At 35.8% G+C, this 11,254-nt stretch overlaps 3 protein-coding genes across 4 annotated transcripts; 1 reads left to right on the top strand and 2 right to left on the bottom strand.

The window, feature by feature from the left end:
* On the top strand, positions 516-1,731 carry LOC105161738 (casparian strip membrane protein 1). Its single transcript, XM_011079536.2, has 3 exons — positions 516-874; positions 963-1,086; positions 1,303-1,731. The coding sequence occupies exons 1-3, from the start codon at positions 597-599 to the stop codon at positions 1,516-1,518; spliced, it is 618 nt and encodes a 205-aa protein (XP_011077838.1). The 5' UTR covers positions 516-596; the 3' UTR covers positions 1,519-1,731.
* LOC105161737 (probable F-box protein At2g36090) lies at positions 3,134-4,466 on the bottom strand. Its single transcript, XM_011079535.2, has one exon. The coding sequence runs from the start codon at positions 4,188-4,190 to the stop codon at positions 3,213-3,215; it is 978 nt and encodes a 325-aa protein (XP_011077837.1). The 5' UTR covers positions 4,191-4,466; the 3' UTR covers positions 3,134-3,212.
* On the bottom strand, positions 6,310-9,575 carry LOC105161736. 2 transcript variants are annotated; one of them, XM_011079534.2, is made up of 2 exons: positions 8,987-9,575; positions 6,310-8,787 (listed from the first exon to the last, which is right to left on the bottom strand). In XM_011079534.2, exons 1-2 carry the CDS (start codon positions 9,063-9,065, stop codon positions 6,353-6,355), a joined length of 2,514 nt encoding a protein of 837 aa, XP_011077836.1. In that variant the 5' UTR covers positions 9,066-9,575; the 3' UTR covers positions 6,310-6,352. The 2 variants fall into 2 exon arrangements, with proteins under 2 accessions (XP_011077836.1, XP_020549351.1); XM_020693692.1 differs by having other exon boundaries at positions 6,310-8,720.

Below are 11,254 nucleotides of genomic sequence, written 5' to 3'. Positions count from 1 at the left end.
TGGATGAAAAAACTTTAAAAATTATAAAAAATTATCTATTTAGTTCATAAAGAAAATAATTTCTTAAAAAATAAATAAAATTAGAAATTTTAATTTATAAGGACATTTTGGTTAGTTCATCATAAAAAATAGATAAAAACAAAATGGAATAAACTAATTATTAGACAGTCGTTAAAATTAGAGGTACTGGTAAATTTTTAAATAACGAGAAAGTACTTATAATTATGACAAATGTGGGAAGAGACGATTGTAATCTACCCTAATTGTAATGAGCATCATTTTAGTCCATCATTAATCTAATGTCCACCCATCTGCCCCAACAAAGCATTCCAACTTAAAATGCAAAAAGTGATCAAATTATAGTCCAACCCTAACAAAAAAGGTACCAACAACTCTTCTTGCTCCATTATCTTTACACTACATCATCCCAATTTTAATTTCATCAATCCTTGTTAGCAAGCGCAAAGCATCAGTATATATAGGAGCTAATTCCCTCCCTTCCCAAACACACCACAACCTTAATTCAACCTCTCTTAATTAGCTATCAAGAAAAAGCACCTAAAGCACAAAGCGCGAGCTATTTCTCACCAACTCCAATGGAGAAAAGCGAAGCAACCACCATTGAAGTTGCTGAAACCAGCAGAGAAAGGAAAGGGAAAGCACCCCTTCTGGCAGCTCCGGTGCCCGCTGATCACCATGCAAAGGCGGCTGGTAACAAAAGGGGTGTCGCGATTTTCGACCTCATCCTCCGTATAAGTGCTGCTGCGGCGGCTTTAGGCGCCACCATCGCCATGGGAACTGCCGAGCAAACACTTCCCTTTTTTACTCAGTTCTTCCAGTTCCAAGCTAGTTATGATGATCTCCCCACTTTCTCGTGAGTCCTCTCATGCACTTGTAAATCTTTGTACATTATTTCCAGAATCAATGGCCACGTGCGTTTTCCTTACATTCTTGTTGCTCAGGTTCTTTGTCATAGCCATGGCAATAGTTACTGCGTACCTTGTTCTCTCCGTGCCCTTCTCCATTGTCTGTATTGTTCGACCTGTCGCTGCTGCGCCAAGGCTTCTTCTCATTCTCTGCGACACGGTAAGCTTTCATATGACCGACATATTCATAAGCACAGACCGTTACTAACTTAACCGTCAGGGTGGGTTCGTTTTGAAACCTCGTGACTACCCCAACGATGTTAGTCATGTCGTTGAATTCTGACAACCTCATCAGTACATTAAGTGGTTCTCTTTTGTTTCTTGTTACAATCTTATATTAATGATGCTCTATTGATATTGTTTAATCTGAGTGCAGCTGGCAGTTACATTGGCGACTTCGGCGGGGGGAGCTGCAGCGGCGATAGTGTACCTAGCCCACAACGGGAACTCGGACGCGAACTGGCTGGCGATATGCCAACAGTTCACTGATTTCTGCCAGAGGGTGAGCGGAGCGGTGGTGGGGTCGTTCATCACGGTGGCGCTGCTCATTTTCCTGGTGGTGCTCTCCGCTATAGCTCTGAAGAAACATTGATGATCAAACAAGATTGGATTTGTACATGGAGTTAATTATATATGTTGGTGTTTGGGATGTATTTGATTTGCATTTTTCTTTTTCTAGTTTTCTAAGGTTGTTAATTTGGTTGATGTTGTTTGTGGCTGGTGAAGTGATTCTTGAATGGAAAGACAAAATCAAATGTATACTCACATTTGTATCTAAACATTTGCAATTCAAACCACACCGTTCTCTTTCCTTAGTATTCTTACCACATTTGCATTAACAATTCTGTTTTGTTTTGTTCCATTTGTTTTTATTTTATGTTAACTTACATTTATAATTCTTGATATTTACATTCAAATACACAATCATCCCTTATTTTGTAAAATTACAAGTTCACCTCCTAGAAATGTTAGTATATTTCGGAATATTTATATAAATTTTTGCCGTTGCATATGAATATATTTATAATTATAACTAAATTTTTAAAATGTGTAACTTTAATTATATAAAAAATAACAAGAATTATATTTTAGACCCAAAAACATATGCATTGTGCAGACTAGGCTAGTTATCCAATCCTATTTCATTGGAGATTTTGGTCCAACATACCTCAAGCCCAGTTCCAAGTGAATTTGAAATCTAGTTCAAATATCTCATCATTAAATTTATGTCTCCTATTATTCTATTTATACCATTTCTTCAAAAATTTCAACACGAATTAAGTTTGCTATAGACGTATGTAAACAACAAAATACCCAATTTGCTCACCTCCAACCTACTCCTATTTGCACTCGTCACTGTATAATAGTAGTTATTAATCCCCTAAAATGCACACAACTCGAGAAGGATTCCAATTCGATGAAATTAAGATAGAAGCCTAAGAGTATGCATAACTCAAGATAAAAAGATTTTGAGTTTATGTCCCCAGAGAAGTCTCGTGGGCAAGAAGGACTATAGAAAGGGGTTGAAGGCCTACCCTTAAGACTAAAGAAGGGGTTGACATGGTAGTCACTTAGACCCTTACACATCCTCGTACACAAGTAGCAATATGCTACTCAACCAACATGGAGAAATGATGGCCACATAATTGTCGAGGAGGCCATAGGATCTAGGCTAGTCATCAAGCTCATCTAATAACCCCCTAGGAGTCTGAGAGCATGCCATAGGAGAATGCTTATTCGTTCAAGGGTCTCCAATGATCAACACCCCCAAGATTTTTTTTAAATTTGTTGGAAGTTGGCAACCACCTTTGAGAGTACCAAAGGGACTGCACTTTATCAAACAACAAGGAATGCAGGCTATAAAAATAAGTCTCCTCCCCCTAGAAAAGATTTACACATTTTCAATACTTGCATGCATACAAGCACTCTTATTCAAAATATTCTAGCACTGAACCATTATTTTACATTACATTTTTTCTCAACTTAATTCATAAAAACTTGTAAATAATTACGTCCAAATATCTCAAATTAGATGCACTCGAACCAACATTTTTGCTTACATCACTTATAGTATAATTCATTGGGTTCAGTTAATTCAAATTTAGGTTAATACTTTCAACCGTTTGTCAATGCCATATTTTATTTGTAATTGAAGATTCAAATTGTTTTTCTCTATGTATTTGTCTTAAGTAGGTCTCACAAATCTCAATACATAGGTAGAAATTTACTATTAACAAGAAAAAAAATATAATTCCTAAATTTTCTTCTTCGATTTTGCATTTTTATCTACAAAAAAACATAACACCAAAAAGCAGCATTGATGAATATCCCAAAAGCCATAAACGCCAAATCCAGCGCTCTCTCTCTCATCAACTTTCTCTCTCCTCTCTCTCTCTTCATCTCCGCATACTCTCTGTACCTTCGCAGCCCCTCTTCCACCCTCTTCTTCCCTGTTCCCTTTTTGCCCTCCATTGCCCCTTGCAAAATCACCAGACTATCCTTCCCGTTCAAATGCTTTCCATCCATGTCCTCCATTTCCAGGCTCACTTCCCTCACCCCGCCCTCGGACCTTCCCCACGTGACCACTATCCCACACTGCACGTGACCTTGATCGGCCGCCAGGATCGTAGCAAACCGCGCTTGTACTTCTCCGGTGAGCCAGCGGCGTTGCACCGTGACGGGCTCGTGGGATGAGAGGTTCGCTGCCCGCCGTCCGATTGGGTCGATTAAGATCCAACTCAGGGTCATGCCTTCGAGAATCTCCGCGCACGCTCCGTCTCCCACTGGGTACTTGATCGGGGTGGGGACCACGTCCTTGGGTTCCAGCAAGTCAATCCGGAAGGGCAAGCGGCGGAACCACTCCTTATCGGTCTCGGTTTTTTGCAATTTTGTGAAGATTAGCTGGCCCCGATGGTGTATATCGACGGCTGAGAGCAGTTCTGTCGGTGGAGCTGAGGATGAGGGGACGAGAGTGCTTGCTTCTTCCACGAGAGGGAAAGCGTGTGAGAAAAAGGCCCGAGGGCCGCCGTCAGGGAACGTGGAAACGACTTGGCTGACGGAAGGAGAGGCGGTGGACGGCCAAGTTGAGTGGCATATGCTGGACCACAGGTGGTCCTGGGAGGAGCCACGGTGGAAAGTGGTGGAACAGCAGGCAGCGGATGCCAGAGCTGGCCCATCCAAACGGGTGAGGATGTGGGACTCGATGACGTCGGGATGCAAGGTGGAAAACCCGGCCTCGGCGGCAGACGGTGGTGGGGAATTCATTCCTGGTGGCGGCACCTTCTCTTCGACTCTGACGAACGGTGGTTTTTGGGAACGTTTGAATATTTTGGGGCGGGGCCAGGGGATGATTATATAGTAATAGAAAATTAGAGGTGGGAATTACCCCTAAGTCATCCTACTAATTAAAATAGAATTTGGAATAATTATATGATGTATAGTTGGAATAAAATACTAACCATCCTTATCGATTATAAGAATTAGTAAAAATAAAGGTTGTGTCATGCAAACACCATATTGACAGCAACGGAATATTTAATCAACCCTAATTTTGGACAGTTTCTGCTAATATAAAATTGTTATCTGTCAGCATCCACGATTTGATTAATACTTATTTGCATAATGTGGAGTTGAGTAGCATCATCCTGAAGGTTACGTTTGAATTGCTTTTTGTTCAAACTTTATTACTTAGTTTCACTCAAAAATTAGTTTAGTAGTTGAGGTTAAAATTGAAGTTTTATGAATAAATTTAAAGTCATATGTTCAAATTTTATTAGATGTATAGATATTTTTTCCATTTTATTTGAGTTATTGTAATTTATTTATAATTATATTGATGTATTGGTTGAACTGAAAGGTTATTGTAATTTATTTTTTACTATGTTTAATATATTAATATATTGATTGAATAAATGTAATGTTTAAAAAAAAAACGGGATCAGTCCTTTTAGTCCAAGTTCTGATTGCGATTCATAATAAAATGTTCTACTTTCAATTGAAAATTCTAACTAAAAATCGAATTTTGAAAAGTAAAGATGATAATCGAGTTACTTACAATTGAACCACACCTCATGCAGTTTTTAAAAGGGATAGTTATATTTACATTCTAAACCTATGGTCTGTTTATACAAATCATTCATATTTTTTAGATAATTATACATATATACACGTAAAAATATGAATATTATTTACTTAAATTATCCTTGTTTTTAAAAAAACTACACATACATCTTTCAAAAGTATGAACATTATCATGCAAATTACCAATTTTTTTTTTTTTGCTGTTAGAAGTGGTTTTATAATTATGTAAAAAGTATGAATAATTAATATAAACAAACTATACAGTAGAAAGTGTAACTATAGTTATCTTTTTAAATTTATCGAATTATTACATATGCACTTGACACAATTTTTTTGTGGATAACTTTGATTTCCATCATTACCACATCTTAGAACATACCATAGGTTTGTTAGATATTGATATCCGACTACAATAATTTATTTCGATTAATAATAATTCATTTTTACTTCAAAAAAGAGAATGACTGGTAATTAGAACAATAAACAATTTTCCTTTTCCCATGTACTGACGACAATGACTAACTAACTATAATGTATGGGTACGGCAACTTGAGCACGATATGTAATGAATATGGCGATCCGAAAAGTTAAAAAAAAGTAGAACATTGGTACGATTATATATAATATACTTATTTATTATATATATATTCTTAATTTCTCATAAAATTAAAATAAAAAATATAAAAAATATCAAGATGAAACATAAAAGAAGCATGTCTTACATCTAAATCTTAATCAAACATGGCATTAAAAATATACAGAAGCAGTTTAATCTTGAAAATTACGCAATGAAAAAATTCTAATCCATTCAAATTAGTTAAATCATCATTACCATCTCTTGAACTTTAAGTAATTTCATCACAAAATTTTTAGTTGGAAATGAGTGACTTAATTATCTTTTTTATTAAACCCAATTCTTTTTTTTTAAAGACAACCAAAAATGTGACGAAAGCTCCAACAGACGTGTCCGATATTATGTCCATTTTTCTTGTTTTATATTTCTGAACACGTGAATGTTGATCAAACATATGTCTGCGACGTGTCCAAACCACATCGAATAATTTTTTAGAATATCCTTGTATTATAGGTAACGAGGGTCACACCGTACCTCAATTAAATTCTAGAGAATTTTTAATTTAACCAGACCGAGACGGGTATATATGGAATTTGGATGGCTCTTATGTTGTCTATTTCTAGTGCATGAAGTTCCTGAAATGAAAGGGACATGATGACACAAGATTGAGGATGACTTGTTGGCATGAACATAGGAAGGACAAAAAAGTGGTCATCAAACAATCTGATGAGCATGCAGGTAATGAAAACCAAACTCCTGAGAAGATCATAAATCATCTCCAAGCACCAAAATCTATTGATTGCAGAGATATGTTACCAAGAAACAAGTCCTTTAGATGCTGTTTACACAATCCTATTCTCCTCCTATGTAAGCTGGGATGTATAGAGCTCGAAAATCCTGTCTTCCAAGCTGGAAACCTTTGTCTTTCCATTACATGAAGTGTATAAACACATGAGACCGAAGCTGAGCACCCGATGACAAAACAATTGCAGGGTCGCGACTGACTCACCATTCTAGCCAACGATAGTAAACATAAACCACTGTAATTTATTCCGTACATTAAGGCGCCATCAAATGCAGATTCTTGGGGAATCAGTTCTGTGTTTGCTTCCTCAAGCTCAATCTCTTGAGTTGAGAGGATTCTGCTCAGCTCGGGATCAAATTTCTTCTCTATCTCAGCCTCGTGAATCCTGTACTTTGCCGCCAGTGTTCTGATGCATGACATCCTTACTTGATTGGAAATTATGTGCTTCACTTGACTAAAGTTGTCGCACTCACTGTACCATTTCAGCCATCGGTGAACTATCCCGGTAAACCAATCAATGATTTGATTGTCATCCAGTAAGATCAGCACATAACACGTGCGAGCATATCCATCCATATTTGTCAATCCATATCGATGAAGACGCTTCATTATGATGTTTGCTGGGGCAATCATTTCTGTAATATAACCAGAATCAGTTGAAGGACTAGTGCCTGGTAAAAGAGCAAGTGTCGAAGCTGTCTCTGAAGATATGTATTCTTTGGCTCGTTTTTGAAATTCATAGTAAGAATCTCTTAGTTCTTGCGGAAGAGCTGGTTCTATAATATGTTTAGCTAATATGATTTCTTCACTCTCTGCACTTTTAGCATTCACATCTTGCATCCATATTTTGAGCAATACTTTGTACCAATGGTCAGTTTCCATCCCAGATTTACGGTAGCAGGAAACTTGATGCAAAACAGAGCTGCTGTCAGCTAAATGCTTGATCTCTGACTCTTTAACTTTCTTCAGCCCATGAGCCAGCCATTTCTTCCCAATTCTGGCCGCCCCTGCATCCCAGGACTCTTGTTTCTGTTCAGCAAATGCCTTGACTTTGTCCTTCAACTTGTGAACAGCTCGTACAGCGGCATTTTCTTTCAGACGCCTTTTAATCAAAATACCAAGAAATTGAACACCACGAGCATCACTGCATGCCAAAATATCACCTTGACTATCAACATCCAAGTAGAGAGAATTCTTTAAATACCTCTCAATGTCAGACTTAAAAGCTAGAGCGACTTCTTTGGGACCTGAAATGGCAAAAAAGATCTCATCCATGAAACGACAACAATGTATTCTCAGACCTGAGTTCTTCCCAACATTGAACTGCTGCACATCATTGCTATTTATCTGTCTCCTAAACCAGCTACGCAGCTTTGAGTTTGAAGTATGCTCTTCAGCATTACAAGACTTGGAGGTTTCATATTGCATCGACATCCTGTATATCTCGTGGTCAAAGAGATCAAGATATATATTCATCAGTATAGGCGACAACACCCCTTCTTGTGGAAGACCGTGTCCTTTGGGAAATTCCCCAAACTCCATATTCAGTACGCTGGCCTCAAACATATTTCTGATGATGCGAAATAAACCAGGGTCTTCTATCTTGTCCTCCATTGATGACAGGAGTTTGCCAAGGATGCAATCATCAAGGTTTTTGTTAATAAGAAGTGTGAACCACCAGTCAGGATCAGCTATCTCTTTGCGGATATATTTTAAAGCAGACCAATGACCCCTACCACTTCTAGAACCATGAGAAATCTTGGAGAAGTGAGGCCGGTAAACAACTTCCAAGACTATTCGAATGGCTTCTTGAACAACCCTTAGTTTCAGTTTCGGGAAAACCAGTTCCTCTTTCTTTACCTTTGTTCCTCTAGTCGATATAGAGTACGTATTAGACCCAACATCAAAGTTTCCATTAGCCAACTCTTCTGCCATGGACTCAAAAGACAAGTTATCAGCATCCGATGCCAAATCAACGTTGGAGTTTGCCCTTATACAATCATATGCATCCCTTAGAGTGTTTCGATCGGCAATCACTTTCATCATGAGGTCCTGGAATTTCCCATCCCTGAATTGTTCTTTCACCTTCTTCTTTATACGCACCTCGAGCAACCGCTTGACCTCCATCTGGGTTCTTGGTGTGGATTTTTGTTCATGAACATTACAGGATTCTTGAACCAAAGATGCCAAATTCTTAGCCAGGGACTTTTTTCCAGTCTCTTCACCGACATAACCATCCTCCACTGCTTCATGAGGCGAATAACTTGTGGACTCCTCCAACAAGTTCGCCAAATTCTTTGCCAATGCTGCCTTGCCAATTACCTTAACACCATCACTGCATTCATTAAGCGCTTTCTCAGTTGAATAGAATGTTACAGGCAATCTTTCAGTGAACCTCCTCCCTGATACAAGTTTGATTTTATTTAATCATAAGCATCTAAAGTAAAACAGAAAAACAAAAGAGAGACTTTCAAGAAAATGCAAAACCAGCAACACTTGGAGGAAGATTCATTACAGGCAATCAAAAGCAACTAACATGGTGCATTCTAGAGAATAACATCACGAAATACAGACTGGTAAACAAAGAGATGATAGCTTTACCTGTTGCATTCATTGGCACCCACAACTTGGGTTCAAACCGGGAAAGCATTCCAAGTACAAAGTAAGCTTTCATCCACATCGCTGCTCGTTACAGTTTAACTAGCCGTGTGCAAATTTTTCTTCTCATGTTCTTCAAGAAATTTCGGATGTGACGAAATTCCCGCACGCTGAATGAGCTCCATCAACCTAAATGTGTATGAACACTGACACATCAATAAGATCATTGGCGTACCGCTTGTCAGAGACATTTTAACAAACAGGTAAAGTGCAGAAGATAAAGACTATATAGAAAGGAACCGGGCATGAGAACATGGAGTGCTTCCACATAAAGTAAAATGATTTCATAGTCAAAAATCTATTGCGGCAAGTATCCAAATTTATGATGAGGGCTACGCGGAGGGGCTGATCTCAGGGTTCGGCTAAAAAATTATTTAAATTGACCCAACCCACACTGTATATACTGTTGCATTTAATCGAGATTTTAAAACTTGATCGCAAAAAATTTAGACTTCGGTTCAAGAGCTTGAATTTTACATTATAGTTTTTTAAAAATAAAAATCAAAACTGAGTTTTTTTCCGGAGGTTGCAATACCTCTTGGACTTGAATAGAAATGATTACAAAATAATGAGTTTTCTTGTATATATGTATAAATAAATTAGTGATAAATACCAAAAAAAATATATTATTTTCAAGTACAATGGTCAAATAAAATTTAGAAGTCAAATGGTTCAAATAAAGAGAAAATATATTTATTGAAAATTATTCAAACTTTAACGTACATCGATATTCTCCTAAAATTAGGCTTAATTACAAAAAATTACTTATCGTCTTTGTAAAATTATAAGTACACTATTTAAAGAGTGTAAAGGAGTCGAGTTCAGCCAAAAATCTGAACTTGAGCTTATTGTTTGGTTGCAGGGGCCATGGCGAGGTTGCCCAGAAGCAAAGAGTGAGCGGGGATGCCGATCACCTCCCAGAGAGGAGACGGTGCTTATAATTTATATATATGTATATAATGTCTAACTATATATATATATACATATATATATAAATGTATACATATACATAACTATATGTTATAAAATATAAAAGTATATATTTAAAATAATTTAAATTTTGGACCATTCATTTTTATCTAGTAAGATCAATATCTATCATCACAAGGGCATAATGATCAATTTTTTAAAAAATTTAACATTGTTAACCCTAATTAACAGAGGGGAGAGTAACCACTATCTTAAAAAATACAGGAATTTTTTTGCTCATAAAATTAACACAAAGGTTTTTTAGCCAAAAAATTGAAACATAGGGGTTTATGCAATTTATCCTAAATTAAAATTTGAGATATGGACTAATAATTCAATATACTATTTGTTGTAATGGATTGGAATTATAATGATAGAATTCATATGCATTATATTAAATATTTATTTACAAAAAAAATTATCAAAATGTACTAGTTTTTAGATAATATAAACCAAAATACCATATTTTAATAATATATAAACTAAAATATTTTATATTGACTAACAATTCAAATAAATGGTTAATTTTGAAATAAATGCTTTGTTGTAGTGGATCTTGAAATTATACTGATAAAATTTCATATGTATTATATTAAATATTTATTTATAAAAAATTATCAAAATGTACTAAATTGTTGATTAAACTTTATTTTTAGATAATATAAACTAAAATACATATTTAATGTCATCTAAAACTAAAATATGATATATTAATTAATAATTCTTATATATGGTGAATTTTAAATACTTATTTACAAAAATAGTATCAAAAGTTACTCAATGTTGATTAAGCTTGTTTTTAAACAATATAAATAAAAATACCGTATTTTATTATTATACAAAATTAAAATAAGAGATATATTGACTAATAATTCTAATATATGGTGATCAATTTTAAATATAAAATTAATATAATATTGGATATATACTTAATAATATTTATATTTAAAAAAAAAAAGGTGTGAGCTCACGAGCTGGCTCACGTCGTAATTGCACCCCTAGCTCCATCTAAGAGGGTGTTGCTTAATGTACCTCGAAGAGTGGTTGTGCAAGATTTTACCAATAGAAGGTATACTTGTAATTACAATCATGACTTCAAAGGGTATAATTATAATTTTTCAAAATACAATTTGTATGTAATTTGAACTAATCTCAAGAGACGTCCGTGCAATTTATCCTATTCTCTGGTATATTAATTATTTCATTTTAGTATTTAAAGATAAGATATAGTTAATAGTGAAA

This window comes from Sesamum indicum, linkage group LG5, assembly GCF_000512975.1.
Source record: "Sesamum indicum cultivar Zhongzhi No. 13 linkage group LG5, S_indicum_v1.0, whole genome shotgun sequence".
In the NCBI taxonomy this organism is placed as follows: domain Eukaryota; kingdom Viridiplantae; phylum Streptophyta; class Magnoliopsida; order Lamiales; family Pedaliaceae; genus Sesamum; species Sesamum indicum.
This window is presented reverse-complemented; position numbering and strand designations above follow the sequence as displayed.

Coding starts and splice junctions, on each gene's coding strand:
- LOC105161738 (XM_011079536.2), top strand. CDS start 597: ATGGAGAAAAGCGAAGCAACCACCATTGAAGTTGCTGAAACCAGCAGA. Junction 875..962: donor GATGATCTCCCCACTTTCTC/GTGAGTCCTCTC, acceptor CTTGTTGCTCAG/GTTCTTTGTCATAGCCATGG. Junction 1,087..1,302: donor TTCTCATTCTCTGCGACACG/GTAAGCTTTCAT, acceptor ATCTGAGTGCAG/CTGGCAGTTACATTGGCGAC.
- LOC105161737 (XM_011079535.2), bottom strand. CDS start 4,190: ATGAATTCCCCACCACCGTCTGCCGCCGAGGCCGGGTTTTCCACCTTG.
- LOC105161736 (XM_011079534.2), bottom strand. CDS start 9,065: ATGTGGATGAAAGCTTACTTTGTACTTGGAATGCTTTCCCGGTTTGAA. Junction 8,788..8,986: donor GGTGCCAATGAATGCAACAG/GTAAAGCTATCA, acceptor AACTTGTATCAG/GGAGGAGGTTCACTGAAAGA.